This window comes from Haemorhous mexicanus, chromosome 3, assembly GCF_027477595.1.
Source record: "Haemorhous mexicanus isolate bHaeMex1 chromosome 3, bHaeMex1.pri, whole genome shotgun sequence".
In the NCBI taxonomy this organism is placed as follows: domain Eukaryota; kingdom Metazoa; phylum Chordata; class Aves; order Passeriformes; family Fringillidae; genus Haemorhous; species Haemorhous mexicanus.
Window position 1 is genome coordinate 55,239,489 of NC_082343.1, and position 21,837 is coordinate 55,261,325.

At 42.7% G+C, this 21,837-nt stretch overlaps 1 protein-coding gene across 2 annotated transcripts in view; it reads right to left on the minus strand.

Moving 5' to 3' along the window:
- PLAGL1 (PLAG1 like zinc finger 1) overlaps positions 1 to 21,837 on the minus strand; it is a 44,408-nt gene that overhangs the window by 11,933 nt on the left and 10,638 nt on the right. For both annotated transcript variants that reach the window (XM_059841886.1, XM_059841887.1), the window contains one exon: positions 14,954 to 14,996. In XM_059841886.1, the coding sequence (XP_059697869.1) occupies positions 14,954 to 14,972 (19 nt within the window). In that variant the 5' untranslated portion in view covers positions 14,973 to 14,996. Of the gene's footprint in view, positions 1 to 14,953; positions 14,997 to 21,837 lie in introns of those variants that run through there.

The following is a 21,837-nucleotide window of genomic DNA, read 5'->3' on the forward strand; positions in this document are numbered from 1 at the left end:
GCTTTCCAATTTTGTCTCTTCTAATTTTGTCATCTTGAGAACACATCTGGAATTACGAATGCTTTTCTTCACATCAGTCTTCTACATGAGGTAGTGAAAAGATTATCTGCAAGTCAAAACTAAACAAGGAAGGTTTAAAATAACACCTCCAGTTTGTGCATTCTCTCCTGAGCAAACTGGTGCGTCCTGACCTCCAAAGATCTATACATAGTCTCATTCAGAGGTGTCACAAATGATACCTTTAGAGACAAGGATGGGAACAAAACTGGACTTCACTGCATGCCCAGCAGTAAAGATGCATATATTTATACAGAAATGTGGACAAAGTTGTTAGCAATAACCTAGGTAAGGTTGGTCCCTTCCAACCTTACCCATTCTGTGACTCAGAAATTCTGAAATTTGCTGAGATCCAAGGAATCCAAGAAAGACTTTGTGTCCACTGCACAGACCATTCTCAGTAGATGAGACCCTCAGGGTACCATGAGAAATGAGTATGATGGGTCCTACAGACACAGCTCAGTTGACAATCATGCAGGGGCAGCCTCCTCATAGGCTGCTCTGCCTGTGGAATTAAGGAAAAGGGGCACACTACATCTCCCAGTTGTTGTTTCCCAATGACATCTGCAGGCTGAACACACGGACCATCCAGAGAACTCATTAAAGAGAAATACATGCCTGCAAACTGACTTTGCCCCGGCACAGTGAGATATTTTTGGTTCAGTGCAGCTCAAACTGGTTGCCAGGGAAACTCATACAGAGCAGTGACAAAACTGAGCAATGAGACTTTCCAGGAGAAGGTCATCTCAGCACTGGTGTCACACAGGGCGATGGGAAAAAGGGGACTTCTTGCACAAAACCTTTTTATAGACAGTAGAAACCAAACCAGTGAGCCAACAATGCTTTACGACTGAGTTAAAAAGAAAAGCTGGTATTGGTCATCCATGACTACCTCGTTTTGTTTTCCTTCTGAAAACTCTGCTGAGCAAGTCTATTCAGTAAGTGACAATACAGAGCAGAGGAGGGGAGCCAGAAGAGCCAGGAGAGCCCAGGGGAGCACTGTAGCAGAGACTGGGGCAGGAGAGGTGAGGCTTCATCTCTGACAGGGGCTCATAACCAAAGGGCATAAAGGGCTCAGGAGACACTGCCTGGGGAGACATCAGAGATAGTCTTTGGAAAAGGATGGTAGCACCAGAAATGTCATATTCAGGGTACCCCAAAAAGGTTTCTGTTTGTAAACACAAGCAGGCACTAAACTAAAGCACCTTGAGAGTCTAGTCCAAAATCTCCCCAGATAAGCCTAAAGTATTCCTACCTAGCTCTTTGGTGTCTCCATCAACTCCAGCTGAGGAGATAGACTTGTGTTGGTCAGGCTGCAGGCACTACAATAGTTAGTATTTTTCAATAATTTGTGGACCATGGAAGCTTTCTTCTTCCATGGCTTCCAGGCTGCACACCTGCACTGTGAATAGCTGAAAAACATTACTTATTTTTGCTAGTGCTACAGATAAAGAACATGCCCCCTACAGCCATCACTTAAAATGCACAAAAAAGCCCAACAATACAGCTGCCAGGTATATTTTTCTTGTTCTACATTTGTTTATGTACCCAAAAGTCCTTTACAGCTGCAAGGCTGTAGGAAAATAAAAATATTTCCTTGGCGATTTAACTTAATTAGCTTTTAAATAAATTCACCCTTCCAAGGCAACAAAATTATGAGGGCTTCCTGAGCTTGCTTGGAATAATAGTGACTTTGTCTCAAGTCAAACAGCTCCTGCTTGGAGAGTCATTGTATGCAAACGGCCGAAACACATTACCAAAAGCAAAATGGAGACAAAGAACCGCTGTTAGAGGAAGGATGTGTCTAATCATAAGTACACGACCTTATCAATCCATGCCGTACCTCTGTGATTCATCACTAGCAAGCTCCTGAGCAAACCTTCCAGCTGCCCCGAGGCAGTGCCCACCTCCGAGGCTCCAGGGTGGGCAGCTCCCGGGAAGGCTGGAAAGGAAAAGCAGGGGGCAAAGGGTATCCCTTGAATCAGCTTCCAAGTTCTGCAGTAGTGCTCCATTAGCTACCCCTCCTTGGTCCTCCAGATCCAGGACATAAGCTCTGAAATGATTCACACATGGGGAGTAGAGAGGCTCTCCTCTAAAATCAGGAACTGCTTTGCATCTAACTGGGTGTTGAGCAAGGGTCTCCAAGCTGAGCAGCCCCACAGACAGCTGCCTAGGCAGCACACCTCAGCAGCAGCACCACAGAGACATCAGCTAGCCCTGCACAAAACTACCTGCAGGGCTGGAAGCGCCATAAAGCACCTGGGATTCTGACCTGGCACAGCTGCCCAGCACCTTGGTGCTAACACCAAGGCTGTGGGTTCAGCCCCTGGACACTTAAGAGTTTGACTTGGTCACACTTGTGGGTCCCTTCCAACTCATAATATTCAGCAATTCTGTGAAATGTCCAGAGCTGTCCAACACTTGTTCGAAAGTTTTCTATGTACATGGGTCATGAAGATAACTAGAATGACTTAAGTTATTAAATAACAGGCATACTGGAATTACATTCACTACACAGTATTTCGGACCCCACAGCAACATGTTAGTACCCTGACTGCAAATTTATTGCATTCTAAAAATTGCCAGGTGTACCAGAAAAACAGGATTGGAACACTGCAAATAGAATAACTTTAGGAGCTACTGAAGGAAACTGAGATCTTTGTAATTGCTCTCCCCAAAACTAACAGTGCAAAACTGTCAAGTTCACATTCTTTCTCAGAGACAATTATAGTCCAAGTAATGATTCTTTGTGTTTCAATGCTAAATTACAGATGCTATTAGTAAAGGAATGTACATAGAGCCACAGCACAGAGTTTCTAAAGCTCACACAAACTTTATGCCACTTTTTAACTTGGCTAATTAAGCAAAATCTATTTTTTCAACAACAGCTTCAGAACACAGTCTAACCTTTTCTGAAATAGGGTGCATCCAGCTACAGAAATAACATACACTTTGTTGTACTAGCACAAGAAATGAAAAACACATGGTCAGAAAAATCCCTTTCTGCAAAGAAGATTTCTTCTGCTTTTTGCTAGGCACCTTAATACCATGATGCTTTTTCAGTTTCCTTGTTCCCTTAAATTGCATTTACACAAACAAAATTAATGGATTTGAGGTCATGTGCAAACATGCAAGAAAAAGTAAAATTGCCGCTATTCCTCTGCTTTGTTGTGATTTAGATGAGTAGGCAACAAAAATAAACAAACAAGATTTACAGGAGTTACAAGCTGTTAAAAACCAGACTGTCATTTACTACATCCTTAGAAAAACAATGCTATATTGTCCCCTAGAGGGTACTTCTTCGTTCTTCCTCTGTCCTTGCAATGATTCTGAAAAAATTCCAAATAATGCCTTTTTCTCTATATGTATATAAAACTGCACAAGCTAATAAATCTTGCAGCTGTTAAGATTTTTATTTTGCTGGACCTCCCTGCAGCAGAGGGGAGGCAGGGGTACAAAGAGCCCAGCCCTGGAGCAGGTGCAGGCTCTGACCAGGTTGCGGGTGGGCAGCCACCACCTCGATCGCAAGGACAAGGCGCCCACCCCTGCCAGCCACCCCTGGAGGGGCTAAGAGAAGGGTGGGTACATCTCCCCGACACCCTCAGCTGGTACCCCTGCACCTGAAGGCCTCTGCTCCCACTTCTCCCACATATTGGGAGGCATGGTTGGCAGCAGCCAACCCCTGGCTTTCCCCTGCTCTTTGGGTCATCACAAAACTGAGACCCGCTGCCCGCAGGATGCACTCCCACCACATGAGCTCACTGGACACTGGTGGCTGTGCTCCCAGGGAGGAGAATGGGCTGCGAGTGTGGCTCACCTGTACTGTCCTCACCATGCTGGTGCTTCGCCCCAGTCCAGGTCTAGGTGATACTTCTCCTTTGCTGCAGCCTATACAGCCTGACTGCCTCAGCTGCCAGCCTGCCTCGTCCTCCAGACAGCTCTGAGGCCACCACGCTGCACTGGGACAAGCTCCCGCAGCCAACGGTAGCCAAGCTGGCACGGCAGCTTGGGCAAGCTGGACTTGAGCACAGTCAACAAACTGGTTTCCAAAACAGCAGCACGGCCGGAGCACCGTGCCACCCCCAGAGGCACAAGCCCGGCCTCGGGGAGAGCTCATTAGTGTGGGCGAGGAGCCACGGGCTGCGGTTCCACAGAGCCCTGCAGCACAGATAACGGGAGCTATACATAGCCATGCCAGGGACTGCAATCACTGTCCCGATAGCTCACACATGCCACCGGATCCTTACCCAGTCAGCAGCAGAACATCGCTTCTTAAACCCAGTCAGCTGAAAACTAGATGCCTGTCAGGACCTCCTCCCTGCGTTTTCTCCCACCCCCGCTTTCAAGTGAGACTTTACAGTACCTGCTCATTTCAGTGGCCCACAAGATGCCTGCGGTGCAATTACGTCCCCTGTGAAGGCAGAGGTAAATCATTTCTTTTCAATTGTCCACTTGGAGCAAATGCACCCTGTGAGAAATGATCAGAGGCTGAGCAGACCTTGGCATTTGCTGTGCTGTTTTGCAGCATTAGAATTAGCTCCCATGCGCAGAGGGAACAAAGATCAGTGTACACAGCAGTTGAAATCCTAGCCTAATTACAATCATAAGATTTGCATAGCAAACAACAGTAATTTATTCCAGAGTAAAACTGTGGCACTCCATTAGCCTTCTTCAGCCTTCACAGAGAGAAACACTGCAAAAACACCTCCTGGATATTTTCTGAAGTACATTGCACATGCCAGTCTTGGTTCTCTTAGCCAAAGGTGCATGAGGGTTTCCAGCCTGTGGTTTGTTCTGCAAGCACTCTGTGCTGGAAAAGTTTGAAATCCTTGTTCTACAATTTATTTGGCAAAAAATTCAAAGTACTCAATAAGCAAACAGTTAATCACAAGTTATTTTCCCATTATTGTGGGCCACTGACACACATTTTCTCTGAAAAAAACATTTATGAAAGAGGCCTTATAGCCTAAGTTTGATGTGCAAAACAAAGCTCTTAACCAATTAATAATTGATTCTATTTATATTGAAGTAAAACAGAACTTGTCATAATTACCAGAATTCAGAATAATTTTATTCAAATCCCATTAACTTCTGATATGTTATTATGCTAAATTGTCAACAGAATTATATTTACTTGTTAACTGGAAAAACTGTTCCCTAGTCCAGCATCAAAATAGGTGAACATTTCCTCAGTGTCTCCTTTTCATGTCTTTTCTATGTCATACACCAAAACCTTGTATTAGCAGAGACGTGCGACTGCCCAGCTCTGCATGGAAAAAAAGAAAAAATACATAAATCAAGAAAGCCCACAACAGGCTGACTTTGCAATCATAATCATGCACCTGACTAAAGACTGAAAACTTGCACTTCTGTGCATGACATTGTATTATTTGGGAAGCAGGTGCAGTGTTTTCCATAACCTGGCACCCAAAATAACACCACCCTGACAAAGAAGGGGGGGAAAAAAAAGAAGAAGGTAGATTTACTCCTGTGTGCTTGAGAGGGAAACTTCAGATTTCAAGCAGAGCTCCCCTGTCTTTGACACACAGAAACCCTGAAGCGTTGCAGCCCCTACCTGATGGCACCAGCACAGAAACTGGACACACTGCTGGGGCAATATTGGCCCCTTGCCAAGGCCTTGTGCTGCCATGCCAGGGCTTTCTGGTGAGAGGATGGGAGCTCCTGAGACACAGGTGAAGGATGAGGACGAGTCCTGGTCCTGCTCAGGCATTAGTGGCATCCTGCACGTAAATGCCTACTGCTCTTGGGGCCCCCTCCCTGGGAAGGAGAACAGTAGGTGGTTTGCAAACATCCCAGAAATCATTCTGAACATTAAACATATTCATGGGAACATGACCTCACTCTACTAAAATGTAAAACTTTAAAAATGAGTTACTATATTTGGAGGCAGAAACAGAGAAAGAGAACAGCAAACATGCCTTACTGCCACCCCACCCCATACATTCAGTCAGACCAGCAGGTCAAGCTGATTCCCTAAAACCCAGCACTGCAGGTGAACCTGGCCCTCCAGCACCCTGACCCAGTCACTGATTTGCTGTGACACCTTCCCTTGCCGCACCTCCATCCTCCCTGTGCTTGTCTCTGCTCCCAGAAAGAATGAAGATGTGAAAGAAGAGTTACACCCTTCGGTTTTCAGCAGTGGGAGATCATCTGTCAAGGCACCTGCTCCTTGCTCACAGCAGTATGATCCTGACCAGCTGTTCTTATGGAAGAATGCCTCTAGAAGGGTGCCTCAGCACTTATATGACTGTAAAGAAACCTCACACAAAGCATATGTCCATTTTCCTGGCACAAGTTCCAAAATGTAAATTTTTCCAAGCTGCAGAACTATTTGTTATACAAACACGTACAAGATAACAAACACTATGATTCATAACTCGTTCCTAATAGGGAGCAATCATGACAATAATCAAGCTCATCTGGGAACAGCAAGTCTTTCACCCGGTGGCTATGAAGTACTACAACAGGCGTAGCTCAGAGGAATTGAAACAGCTTTCCATAAAAAATCAGTCTCACACCAATCCCAGTGAGGCTTTCTACCATGCTCATTCTGTAGCAAATCTGAGGAGCAAAACAGTCAGAGAAACCTCAAGGAGCACAGCTGGGCTATGGAATTCAGCAGTTCCAGCATGCTCCCATGAAGGCTGTGCAGCAAAAGCACACCTGTGCTCTGCTGCATCCTACAAACTCCACAGAAAAAAGTTACCTTCACTGTCTGAACACCGGAAAAGGCAGTAACTTACACATCTTTCCTGCAAAACTAAAGGAGAAAAAAGCCCCAACAAACCAAACAGGAGGGAAAGTATGCAGGTACAAACTTCACTGCAGTCTGATCAACACATTTATCAAAGCTCTTGGTATGTTCGTTCATCTAAAAATGACCTGAGGTCAAAAAATGTATTGATTGATTGAAAGCTAATTTTAAAAAATAATCATTTTCTGGTTATTCTTGGGATAAAACTTACGTGTCACATTTCCAGTACACCACATGAGGTTTGGTTGTTATCAGAATCCATATACATAAATGAGCACAGCTCAAGTGAAGTCACCTCCCGTAGTTTACCTGTAAGAGCTTCTAATCAGCACAAACAAAGAGACTTCTCTTTCTGCTGAAAGCTGAGCACATTTCAAACAATCACATTGAAAAATGCAGTTGGATTTTCCAGGGTTTTTTTTTTTCCTTCTCTCCCTCTCCCTCCACTGTCTCGGCATGGAGTCATATAAAATTAAGACCAAGAAACAGGGAAGGAGGTTAATAGCAAATCACAGAAACAGCTACAACTTTTTATGAGAAAGAACCTGAGTCAGCATAGTGTGGTCCTATGAAATGCCCAGCAAAAAGCTCTCTGTGAGGGAAGCTCTTCTGTTGCACTCTGCCCATCTTCCCCAGCAGCCAGCAGCAGTCCAACCTGATGCAAGGCTGTGGCTCCTTGTCTATGACACCTTCTGCTTGCTTTAGGTCTTCACTAGACTCTCCAAACTGCGCTGTTACTATACTGTAGATGGCAAGACTAAAGCCCCTGTCACAGAAACAGAGACAGCCACCACGAGAGTCATATTCAAACTGCTCATAGGCACCCTGTGGCTCCTGGACTGCATGTTGGACCCCTTAAACTGCATCTCCCACACCACAAATTCTACCTACCACAGCAGAAGCATTCTATGTATCTCAAACACTTTCCTTTTGGAGAGATTTTAGGCAGGACAGTTGATTTATTTTAGTGTGAGATGTTTTAGGGGAAAATGTGAATGCAACTGCAGCAGTTCAACACCGACACCAGAATCTTCCACCTTTGTAATAGCAGAAAAAAAACCATATAATACATCTTCCTAAATGCACACATGTATAAATACACATGCACACTGCCCCAAACACCTACCACATTAAGTGCATTAATACTGTCAGCAGTTTTATTGATGGCAGGTCAACAGCACGTTTTCAATTCTGATAAAAGAAGTGCAGCAATTATAATGACTAAAGCTTAGTATCGATTAGTTGAAATATTTCCAAGCCTTGCAACATTCCCTTAAAAGGGAACCCTAGATTGGGTCTCTTGCTCCTTCATTGAACTTGGTTGTTAGTGGCCAGCAAGTCCAGATGTTGTGTTGAAGAGACTGGTGGAAAACATGGTGAAAAAAGCTACCTCTCCTAAGGAAACCAGCAAAGGCATTAGCAGCTGGGATATATTTCCAGCTGCTTACTGGAAGAATGAATCAGGCAGGTAGAAACACTTTGGAGCAGGTAACATGAGTTTACTGTAGAATGCAAAGAGGAAGCGTGGCAAGCAGAGTGAAGAGATACCATATTCATCCTGTGGCTGCAGAAGCTGATATCTTTAGAGGCACATATAACAATATGAAGCAAAAACAGCTACTGGGAATCAAAGTGCAGTGTTTGCACCCCAGGACCAACTTCTGCAGGTATTAGTCTGTGCACATGGCTCCACTGATGTGCAAGCAGCCACATGATGAAAGAAAGAAGTCCATGTGGAGAAGTGAATACATAGACACTTAGGACTGGTCAGGGTTGAGACCTTGAAGTCCTGAAAGAACACTCTAGTCCATATTACATTCAGTAGAAGCTATTAATAAAACTGGAAAATGAGTTAACTTCCTCAGTGAGCCATCCAAACTTCCTGCTGATATTCCCACTCAACCAAGAGGAAAAAAAAAACACCTTGTTTTTTTTTTTCTTATCAATGAACCCCATCAATGAACCCTTTTATCTATCTTAAATACCAAAATGAAGGAGTCGTCTTTTAAAAGCATTTGCTTTAGTAAATGAAGGGTCATTAACAGCTTAGCAGAACAGCTTTAGCTCTTACTATGCATCCCCCTCGTAACAGAAAACTTCTGTTATTCCTAGCTTCATTTCCAACAGGAAAAGCATGCTTGATTCCCAGCCTCTCTGGGAACAAAATGGGTAGGAGACTCTCATCCTTAGCCTTTATGACCCTGTTAAATTATTCTCCTCTTTTAAGGCATGGAGATTTCTTTTAAAAAAAACCACATAGGCATTGAGAAGGTCTGCTGCTGAACAGACACAAAAAATTTTTTTCAGGGAAAAAATACTCACATGTGCAAGCATCATGTCTGTGTTTCCATTCACTCATTTTCTTTTTCCTAAGATCCAACATTAATTTTTTTCCTACAAAAAGCATTTTTTTGGGGAACCATATGATAATTAGCTACTGTCTTGACTGATATTGTAATAAAGAAATTATCTCTACCTGCACTTCTTTAACAGACTGATTTAAAAAAGCTGATAAGATTGACAAATTAGACAGCAGTGGAGTACATTTTCCTTACAATAACTATTCTCCTGAGGCATAAGGACAGCCCTGTAAGACACAGAAATACAAAGTAGATGATTATAGATTATTGTAAGAGAATTGTATGAGAGTTGCAAAAATTTGTGGGTTTAAAAAAATTGCAGATTTTTTCTATAGATTAAGCTCTCAACTCAGATTATAAAGTATCTCCATACATCTCTATTTATTCTGCTGACAGTCATCTCAGTTTGAGACCAAATAAAATTCAAACACTTTTTATAGATTTCTGATTAATGTATAGTTTTTAAAAAATTATTTGCAAAAGTCACACACACACACACACAAACAAATTCTTACATGAATCCAAGAAGCAATCTTGCAATGCAAAGTTGCAAAGAATTTGTTCCTGTTTTCATACTTTCCTAGCTCGAAGAACAAGATGAACAGATGTTAAAGGCATCACCTTGGGAGAAATGCACCATTCCTCAGATACATATTTGCATAACTCTGGTTATTTAACATACGTATTTACTTAAGGCTGTGTATGATTACATATCTTACCTTGTATTTGGTAAGAAATCAAATATTTTATACTTGCCCACTTCAACACTGCCAACAGGCCAAAACAATTTCATATTTTATAAAGATGTTAGAAGAGGCAAAGGGACGACTGTCCTGCCAGAGCATCCCTACGACCTCCCCACTCCCATCTGCCTAAGCACCTTCCAGTCCAGTAAGTTAAACATAACGCACTCTGCCTTGTCTTATCACCCAAGGAACAGGGAACAAGTGCCACCTTCCGTGTCACACATGAATCATCCACTTGCTTCCCCATTACACCAACTAACAAAGCCCCGATCAAGTGAGCTTTCCGCAGCTGCGATCCTTTTCTGTTTGCACCACTACAAGTACCCAGGAACCCGCACTGGTCAACGTTTTCATAACACATCTAGATTACAGCACTAAAAGGACCCACAAATGTATCTCCTGTCCAACTTAAATGTTAACTTTATATTAGCTTTAGCTTTACATTTTAATGGCTTCCAATGCCTATCATGCATAAATACACTTAAGTGGGGTCAAAAACAGTCTTGACACATTCGGATAACAATAATGACAACAGAGCCTACAAACTTCGATATGTGCCTGCTTGAGTTCAGTGTTTCCACATCAGAGTCAAAATTACAAATGCATTTGCTTTTTTTTGCTTTTTCTCTCTGAAAATCTTGGAAACTTAGCAGCAGAAGCTACAAGCAAACAGGTTGATGCTCTACAGTTAAGCAATGTATTTTCATTTTAAGGATCACAAAGTAATCTAAAGAAAGCATGTTTGCATATGGAGCTCAAATTCTTCCAAGAAAAACAGATAAGTTATCTGCTAGGAAAAGCACAAAATGCAACAAAACTAGTTAAGATTACTAGCTCAAAATCACTTGAAGAAAAAAATGCCAGACTGAGGAACACAAACTATTCCAACAAAACATGAAACTTCCCAAGCATTTCTCTCAAAATGAGGGGACTACTTGAGAGTTTTCAAACTACTGCACCCATGCACAGACACTTTTACAACAAAACCCCAGCAATTCCTACTGCCATGTAAGAACAAGGCTGCGTGGTGGCAATTACTCTGCTCTGAGCTTGCCCTTACACTTAAAATAACAAAGGAAGAAATGACATTACTTAAGGTTTTTCCTGCTATCGTCAGTGGGCCACACCTGGAAGTTGTAGCTGCATGAGTCCAGAAATCTTTTCCTTCAGTCACCACAGAAACTAATATAGAAACTCTGGCAGTTTGTTCTCCTGTTTTCAGTAGAAAATTTACATATGAATTACACACCAAAGGCCCTTGGTCTAATAAACTGTTCTGGACTTGCACAATGAAAATACTGCTTCTTCATTATCATCCTTCTCTTGCTATTCTTTTCTGTCTTTACAAAAAAACCACATACACCTAAAGCCAGCAGCACACGTAGTGGTCAGTCTGCCTCTTGCCTGGAGTCCACACATAGAGGTTTGGAAATATATCCTCACATTTCAAAGGATTTTGAGATTGCCAGATTTTCTGCCAGACAGGCCCTCTTGTTAGTCACTGTCTTGTGTGTAAGTATTGACACAGCAGTCTGTACCAGTTAAGAAATCATCTGATGCAACCCAGCTGATTTTCAAAGGTATAAAAAATTACATATCATAGCTTACATGAATGATTGATGCTCAGGACCTGACTGGAAGACCTGAATACTGATTTTCTATTACTTTTCATATTCATTAATCACCACTAGATAAAGAACAAATGAATTCACACAGAGGCTGGAAACAGCACAAGAGTTACTTGGGTATTTCCCATGACAGAATACAACTCAAACATTGGTTTTGCACTCAAGCACAGAACTGCAAACATTTCATAATCGCACTACATATGGGAAATCAAAACAAACCTTACCTTATTTTAAATGGCAATTTTAGTAAAAAGTCAGGCTACGCTAGTACAGGGTGTAAGGAACCATGTCATCCTCCTTCGGCAGACTTTTCCAAATGCCCCTGTATTCAACTAAGTTTAACTCCACTCTGTTTTGTTTCCCCAGGAGGACCCATTCAGGACCATGTGCTCCTTTTCAGCTGTCAATAAACAGAAGCAGTGAATTCCCCAGCGCTTCACAAAGCTAGTTAGGCATAGCCATTCATTTCTTCAGGAAAACAGGGCATTGATTTCAGCAAATTCCCAGGGAGCAGCTACAACAAAGAGATCAAAGACCCACCTCCTTTCCTGCCTGGCTTTGGCCGGCTGGGCTGAGAGGAGCAGCAACAGGTTTCCCGAAGAGCGGGCTCCATCCCCACCGACCACTGCACGCTCCATTCATGCCCATCGCCTTCCTGCATTCCTGGGACAGCCCCCGGCACTAACCGTGACAAACCCCTACATTCAGGCAGCATAATATACTGCACACCAGTTCATCCAAGGATAAAAAGAAAAACAAGTTCCAAGGGAAGTCTGCTGCTTCCCCGACCAGCCGAACCTCAGTAGCAGACAGACTTTTCATGAATGTCTTTTTTTTCCTCAGCTTCTCCATCTAAACCGGAGAAATGTTTGCTACCTCAAATTCATTGTGCTGAAACTTCTCTGGAATGTTGGCTTTTCTGATTTATTTCCACAAGCTTGAAGACTTAGCTGCTGGAGTTTGAGGTCTAGCTGCAGCAGCCCTTGTATTGTGCAACCATGATATTTTCTTTGTGCAATTTGCCCTAGACTGCAGTGGGTTTTTCCCTAAGGAATTTAAGGGTGTTTGTTCAAGTTTGGTTAGAATTTTTACTTTTTTTTTCATTATACATCTTGTCTTCATTACTGTAACCTGGAACAAGATTTTTAATGCTAAAATTTGGCCTTGTATTGAACCAAGCATTAGCAAAAGACAATGTCATGGTCAAGCTTAAGGACCGGTGGTTAGGCTACACATCTACTGCTAAACAGTAAGAGCCAGAGACCTGGTGCTGAGACCACCTGGCACCAGCTCCACAAGTCTAAATGCTCCTCATCTCCTTCTCTTTTTCTCCACAAACAGTTTGGTTATATCCAAATCCCTTAACTGGAACACATTCTGGTGGATGTTATCCCTCACACACACCCTAGTGTTTGCTGCTTGTTAGTATATGCTAGTACTGAGCTCATAGACTGGCCCTGAAATATTTATTTATATACAGACAGACATAAAACTCCGAAGTCAATTCACACCTGTACAGATTTGCCATGTCATTCTTTAGCATTCTCCTGTGCACTGACGTTTCACCAAGGCACTACCCAGCTGTCACAAACACCCACCAGCTGGAACCTGGAGAATTCCCTCAGCACTGGCACTGCCTCTGGGCCACTGACACGTCTCCAAGCGAGAAGACAAATGTCCATCCCACTAACATGAGCAAGTATCACAGGATCTGGCACAGCACAAGCAGTACAATACTGAGAAGACCAGGGACAGCTGGTAGGGGTGACGGCTCACTGCACAGAAGACAGCTGAGAACACAAGGAAATACAGAACTGCAGAATTACTGAAGTTGCAGGAGACCTTTAATGATCAACTAGCTGAGACTCTTGCTGAATGCAGGCCCTTTAATAGCATTACCCAGGGCCTTGTCAAGCTGTATCTTGAATACTTCCAGTGTGGGTAACTCCTCCTCTTCCCTGGGCAGCCTGTTCCAATGTTTGATCAATCCCCCACTGAAAATGCCCCTTGCATTCACAAGCACCTCCCCTGAAGCAACTTGTGGCCATTGCCTCTCATCCTGTCACAGTGCATGCCTGGGGAAAGGCTGCTTCCAGCTGCTATTCCATAACCACCATTTTTGTACTGAAAGACCATGACTTGATCCCCTTGAGCCTCCTCTTCTTCAAGCAGAACACACCCAACTCCTTCAGCATCTACTCAGGTGACAGCTTCTCTAGCTCCCTGATCATTAGGGGGAACACGAGAAAGGCACTGTTGCTGAGCTGAAAAACAGAGAAATGAAACTGCCAGTGGATAAAATTGCTAAAAGAGACAAACATCCAAGTACAGCTGAGGAGTCTTGACCACAACTCCTGTGCAGTCACCCTGCCCTCTGCTTTCCTTAATATTTCACTCCTGATAATAGTTTTGCCTGTTGAATACAACACAGTCAGGCATATTGCATTCCTTGGTTTAGAGTTCTCTCTGTATCTAAATGGCACTTAAGCATGTCCCAAAATTGCCATTTCGCAGAAGAAATTAAAAAAATGCTTTTTAACAAATAACTTGATCCCCACTTATAATTGCTATCCATTAAGCCACTGATGGTTTTATATTTATTAACTGATTGCAGTTATCAATGAAAAAAACCCCAATCCTGTTTTCCTTGTTCCTCTAAGGAAGTACTGAAGAATGATAAAATGTGTGTCTGAAATTTCCCTTTCTATATTGCTCAGTGTGCAGCTGGGCAGCCCTTGGAGGTAATGATAAAAAAAGGCAGCTGAGGCACTGGAGGGACTCCAAAAGAAAGCATGTAGATCAGATCAACAAGCAGAAAAAAATGTGATTAATGCTTCAGATAACTTAAGCTGGAGTGAGAGAGTGCAAGTATCTGGGAAACGTGAGCAACAACCTCCCAAGGTAGTTACAACAGCAAAGCATCAGGATATAGCACTTGTCTGTTAAGAAGAAGGACAAATAACAATGACAAGGCAGGAGATCTGGATGTGACTGTGATAATGATGCCTTGGAAGCACAGGAGTTAAATTCACAAAATGATTAAAAAACCCCGAGCACATCACTCTGTAGTAATCTGGGATGGTATTTGTGCCAAAGATAGATAAAACATTTTAGACAGAATTGCAATTTTAAATCTCAATGAACCAGTCTGTTCTTATACTTGGGCCAGATTTTTACAATTTTACTCATATTAAGTCATGCTTTACTCCAAGAATAATCCCATTGATTATAATGGTAATATTGTTTCACAGATGTCCCAGAAGAAATGCAAATGTAAAAGCAGACTTTATACTTCAGATAAAAGACATCAATCATGAGTACATCTGGGAATCCGATAAAAACATATGGTACAAAAAAATCACTGTGGGATGATGGAAATGTACTTACAGAGCAGGTCTGTGGACATGTTTACAGATCAGGCAAAGGAAACCTACACAAAATAAATGAAAAAAGAATTATCAGTTTACTGAACTAGGGCTATTCATGTTTATATCTCATGCTAATAATCATATGCATAGTCTTTTATTCTTTAGGAAATAAGGAGAACATATCTATAGAAATCTAAAATAGAAAAACTTTAGTTTTTAGAGGAAAAGAAAAATTGATTCCACTTCCTTTCACAGACAATGTAAACTGACAATATTAATGTAATGCATTTTAATTAAGAGCAGTTCACTCTATTCCACATCTTCATTAACTTTTATTATTATGTATTTTCCAGGCATCGATTACAATAGAATTGTCAAGCATCATGTATTTTACCCCATTGCATGCTATTCTGTGTTTAAGCCTGATATTTCTAACAGTCCCAACCCCTGCGGTGTCAAAAAGAATATTAACCAAATATAGGGCAAGACATGTTATTAGCTCTCTTCAAGGACTTCTGGAGACTTCTGGTTTTCTGCTGAACTCATTCATCTTGTTCCCTTCCCATTCATCGGCCAGTTTTTGATCTGTATTTCACTATAAGCACACAGGAATAGAATCTGAGTTTTGTGTAGCTGTCTGAGCAATCCCCAGCACATGGGTATCCCAATGACTGAATAAGGCTACTTGGAGCTACAGAAATAATGATGCATGTATTAGTAAGGGGACACACAAATAGCAATACAAATCACATCAGTGTATGCCTTTTTATGCCCTGTATAAATCAGGCAGTGTTTAAGGCAGTGTTTAAAGGGGTGTGTGTGCATGAATCAGGGTGAATGAAAGAAGTTCAGTAAGGCCAAGTGCTGGGTCCTTCCCTTGGGTCACAACAACCCCAGGCAGTGCTACAGGCTTGGGGAACAGTAGCTTGGGGAAAGTGGCCTGGCTTGGGGAAGGTGGCCTGGCAGAAAAGGACCTGGGGGTGCTGGTCAGGAGCTGAACATGAGCCAGCTGTGCCCAGGTGGCCAAGAAGGCCGATGGCATCCTGGCCTGGATCAGCAATGGTGTGGCCAGCAGGAGCGGGGCAGGGATTGTCCCCCTGCTCTCAGCACTGGTGAGGCTGCACCTCAAATCCTGTGATCAGTTCTGGGTCCATCACTACAAGAAAGACATTGAGAGGCTGGAGTGAGTTCAGGGCAACAGAACTGGTGAAGAGTCTGGAGCACAAGCTTGTGTGGAGCGGCTGAGGGAACTGGCTTTGTTTAGCCTGGAGAAAAGGAAGCTATGGGGGACCTTATGACTCTATACAACACCTGAAAGGAGGTTGTAGCCAGGTGGGATGAGGCTGTTCTCCCAAGTAACAAGGGACAGGATGAGAGGAAATGGCCTCAAGATGTGCCAGGAGAGGTTTAGGCTGGATATTATGAGAACAGTCTTCATCAAAAGAGTTGTCAAGCACTGGAACAGGCTGCCATGGGAAGTGTCCCCATTCCTGCGGATGTTTTAAAAACATGTAGATATGGTGCTTAGAGACATGGCAGTGCTGGGTTAATTGATGGACTGATGATCTGAAGGGTCTTTTCCAACCTAGATTATTCTATGATTCTGTGAAAATGTGACTCTGATGAAGACAACTGCATTTTGTTGCTGACTGAAATGGGTCAAAAAAAGTCTTCATTTTTAAAAATACAGTGATAGTTAGTAAGATACTTCCAAATTAATTTGGGCTGGTTGCAAGAACTGAGTTGTGCTGAGAGAAATGAGAAGTAAAGGGGCCCACATGCTAGAGGGACAGCAGTGAGTCCTCTTCCAGATAAACAGGCATGCTGACAGCAGGCTTCCTAAGCAGCAAGTGTCCTAGTCTGATTTCCATCACCCAGAAAAGACTTTATTTCTGAAAAAATCTACTCTGCAGCTAGCTTGATGCCATTCTGGCTGAGAGCAAGACTCTTGTCTGTGGTGTTAATTTCTAGAAATATAGCCCTGGCAGAGGGAACAGTGGACTTTAATGGCATCCATATGTGACTGTACATGCACCAGCCTTTGTCATGCCCAGAAACAGCAGGCTACGTGTTATCACTGTCAAAGCAGTGCCATCAGCTAATAGAGATTTCATCTCCCTCACTGAATAACTAGATTCGTGATAAAATGATTTAATTTTGTTGGCATTCAATCTGCAGGAGTGACCACCAAAACACAAGCTCTTCCCTCCCATATGGTTTGAGACATTAGTATACCTTCATTGTCACACATCTTGTGTGCAGCACTGTCCTGTCATGAGGAAGTGCAGCCTCAGCCTATGCCCTCTCTGGTCCCCACATATCCTCCTTCCAGCCTTGTTACAGTGACACTGTGGTCCATGAACATCCAACTAAGTTTTGGTCGAGTTGTTCTACGATGTCATTTTGGAGGTAAATCACCAAAGTGCTTTTCTCCACAGGCCACTGATGCCTGAGAAGTTTTTCCCCCTGTACAATTCTATGATGAAACAGTGTTAACAACAGCAACCCCAAGTGCCCAAGTCCAGCCCTTGGGAAGGGCACGGAAACTACAGACCAGGAGGGAGCACCTGTGTGAGGGCATCCCAGTCACTGCAACACAACCCACTCGCAGGACTGAACAGCAGGCACACCACCACAAGGAACTGCTCCTCTCCCAAAAGGTGGGCCAGACTTTCTCTCTGACAGGGTGAGCACAAGTACAACAAAGCTTGACCTGCATTTGCAGGGGCAGGGGAGTGTAAGCAGAACTACAAGCTCTTTCATAAGCTATGTCAGCACTCACCTGCAGTTATCCTCAACACCGACCCAGAACTGCCCATCATCCTAGCTGCATAAAACCATACTGCAAATCCCTCTCCTTCTTCGAGGGTATGGGGTACACTGCACAAGTACACCCTTGTGCAGTGTACTGCCCTCTGACCAAAGGGGTTCCAACACACGCAGAGCTGTGGCAGCCACAGATGCTGTCCCAAGCAGGCACAGTGGTGGTTTCTGGTCACATCACTCGTCCATGTAAACTCAGGTGCCTGGCCCTGAACCACACTGACCTTTAGACAAAGGGTTGTAGGTATATTGGCCAAAATTGCTGTGCTGCCCACACAGTCAAAATAAGTTGTTTGCAGTTGATCTTAAGTATCCTCCTTTCTCATCAATGAATGGGCAGAAGAGAAAGAGAAGCTGACTGGGGGATTTTTCCCATACACGCAAATTGCAGCCTAGAAAATGTGAGGCAAAGCCTAATGAAGTTTTTACAAGCTTTCAGGTATCAGGAAAATAATTTACTCATTTAGGTTGAGGAAGACTTGATGGGTTAAGTATAATAGATGGTTAACAGTCAAAAGATAGCAAAGCAGTGATTACAGGCACTTTGAATGATGAAAAGTTCAATGCTTTGTGGTGGTGGAAAGTGGTTTGCACCCATTAGAGGAAGTGGGGATGGGTTCTGCACTGCCTAGAAGGACATGTCACAGTGTATTTTGTGTAGGAGCCAGGATTTTAGGGATTGGGTTATTTTCAGTTGCTCCACCATTGCCAAAAATTCAGAGACTATGCATTTTATGTTTTATAAGTGATTGTAGTGGGCACACTGTGGGCATGTATGACTCAGAACTGATATATACGATGGTGGTGGTAGGACTGCTCTGAGATATCCAGAATCCACAATGGGAAAGGCAATGACTGCTACCTGCTCTGTTCTGGTGCAGAAGACATGGAAGTAACAAAAACAGGCAGCAGTTTCCAGGTATGGTTCATGAGGAGGACCTACAATGAGGATCAAAGTCACTGCTACACCAGAGGAAAGGTGAAGTGCACAAGGAAATGCACAGCAAGGAAAACCAGCCTGCACAGGACCTATGGGGCTGTTCATGATGCATGAGACATCTGTGAAAATGGCCAGCAATGGCCTTGATAACTTCCTTGCCAATGGTTCACACTGGGAGGCAGCAAGAAGGGCAGCAAAGACTCCACCTTCTGCAGGTGCTGCAGGTCACTGCAGAGTTCTAGGAGGATGACAAGGTTTCACTAAAAAAGCACTTGTTTCCCTGGCCTTGAAGCTCATCTTTGCCAGAGACAACAAACTCCACGGCAAGGGAAGCCAGGAAACTTGCTGTGTGAGGGACCTTTGCAATGTCTGCAGCGCAAGACTACAACTTGTTGTTCGAGACAGCTGCCCTGCATGTAACACCCAAGGATTCTCACGTGGGCTCATGTGACAGAGCTCTTCCACTGACCTCTTTCAGAAGATGTACATCTATCTTCCCTGGCATCATACCACAGAAAGCCAAGGGAAAAGCAGGCCCAGATATGGGAAGAGACGTAAGTGGCAGCAACAGGAAAAGCTTTCACACTACGGGTGATACCCTGGCACTTGCAACACGATGCCATCTGTAGATAACAAGAGAACATGCTGCCTGCAAAAGAGACATGTGCCATGCAGAGACAAAGACCTGGATCAGAGCTTCTGAACTGTGAACCTGCTGTGAGTTGAAACATGGCTGTTCTGAACCAGTCAGCTTCTGCCCCCCACCAAGTCCTCAGAGGTTATTACAGAATTCCTTACATTGCTTTCCACATGAAAACAATGTCCAAAACCAAAGACAACTGTCAACACAGGCACACTCTTTGTAGTGATCTGACCTTATACAGCCCCCAAATGCACCTCAGTTTCACGCTGATCACCAAAGAGGCACATTAGTTAACCAGTCATCAAAAGACTAATCTCACTAGGTGAAGTCATCTGTCCACCTTACTCATGCAGCTGAAAAGGGACACTGCTATCCTTTGGACACTCAGAAAAATACCCAGCACAACTCATTTATAGATTCACAACAGCCTCATATAAGTGACATTGTCATCCAAGTACCTTTTATCATATTTTAACTAAGTAAAGGTAAAACACAAATAAATGTATTTTTTCAAGACATCTGTGGTAAGTAAGAGAGTTGCAGATGTCTAAAATGCACAAGCAAAGATGTGACAGGAAAACCACACCTAACCTACTTACACTGAGATTAAATCAGAAAGGACTCTCTTTCCACCACCACAGAAATCAGTTGCTGGGGTTTAACTTTCAGCACACCTGATGACTCAGGTTGCAATCCCTCAGAAGAAAACACCTTCAGGAGACAAGGAATCTATCACACAGTGTTAGCATTCCACTGATGTCCCTGCTTGTGTTCTTTTGGCTACTGCTAGTGCTTGTGCTGGGCTAACTGCTGACATAGTTTCTCTTCTCCCAAATTCATGAACAAGAAAGACAATAATAATGATGAAGAAATTGCTTAAGAGTACTAACAGGGAAAAATTAATATGAATAGCCAAAATCTTCATCTAAAGAAACCCACATAGATTTTCTAAAGTTTGTGTTAGTCCCACATGTACTTCCATATCAGAATTTAGTGCATGCTAAGTACAACCCCTCAAACACATGACCTGTTTGATCTAACTGATCAACAGTGACATTCTGTGCACTTTTAGTCTATCATATGGAGAGTCCCTCGCTAGCAAAATAGATGAAATTATAAATCACTTTATTTATAGTATAAAATAGTATAATTTGTACTTTTACAATTGCTTGGGGTTTTTTTTTTTCAAGTCATGGTATTATTTCATAATTACAAATGAGAAAAACTGATTTGCCATCATCTTTTTCTTTATGTACAGGGTACTGCATCTTTTCCCTTGATTAAGCAAAAAAGCTTGTGAATTACAAGACATGAAAGCTTGTGTCCACAATCCAAAAATTTGGCTCACTAATATTGCAGAAGGCTCCTAAGCAAGTCCTATTTGTGATTGTAAAAAATAAGGAAAACCCAGTATTATAAATGTAATGTCTTTCTCTTTTACAAAGGACTATGCAGAGGTAAAAGAACTGTACAAAATCATAAGGTAGACTGTGAAGGGACAAAAGTCATGTGCTCAAGGATGTTTTCTCTAATGTATTTACTAAGGATATTTTGTATACCTTCATGATAATGTTTTAAATTGTGTTTACAGACACACAAACACTATACAAATACATAAGCTGGTCCTACTGCTGAAGGAAACTTTATAATTATATGCACATCTCCACAGATTAAATGCAGTAGTATGCAAGCAACTAAGAGCCCTGTCAGTTCCCACTGACTTCAAGAGTCATCCTGTTGAAAATTGTTGGATCCCTTGGCTAATATTTCTGCAAAGCTATACCAAGCATTAAATCTGGATACATAAAAAGTCCTGCCTTACCATTCCCTCCACCAACCAATGAATACTCTAACCTGCTTATGATCACTGCAACACACAGCATCAGCAAATATGGTCCACACACAGGCACCTAATCTACCCAAGTCTGTTTTCAGTTTAAAGCAAAAAGACCTCCAATTTTCATTAAAAGTAAATACATCTTATATCCTGTGCCCTGATACCAGAAACACAAAGATGAACAAATCCCACTCCACGTTTCAAAGCAAATTCTTCCTGTTCTGAAATATGGCACTGTCTCTCACCATATTTTCCAAGCCCGTATCACTTGACACTGGTCTATTTTGGTCAGCAGAAGATCTGTGGCAAACAAGGCATCAAACACGAGTCTTTGCCCATCTCCAGTGCCCTGATAACAAGAAAAGCTATTATATATATATTTTTTTTAAAAAGAGATAGTAACAAAAGGGAGACAAACTCCTAGGAAAAGATACCAAATGGCATTTCATACCAGCCTGCCTTACTGAGGGCTGCTCTTGTTTTTTGGCTTTGCAAAGCACTCAGAATTTTGACTGTGATCCAAAGCAATTCTGCATTTCCCATGTTTTCCCACCATTGACTTGAAGGGAACTATTTGTACACATGAAGACAAACCTACACTTCATATTTTGCTGGGTCAGGATCAAGGCACCAATCGTCTTTCTGGATCCTTACTTTCCT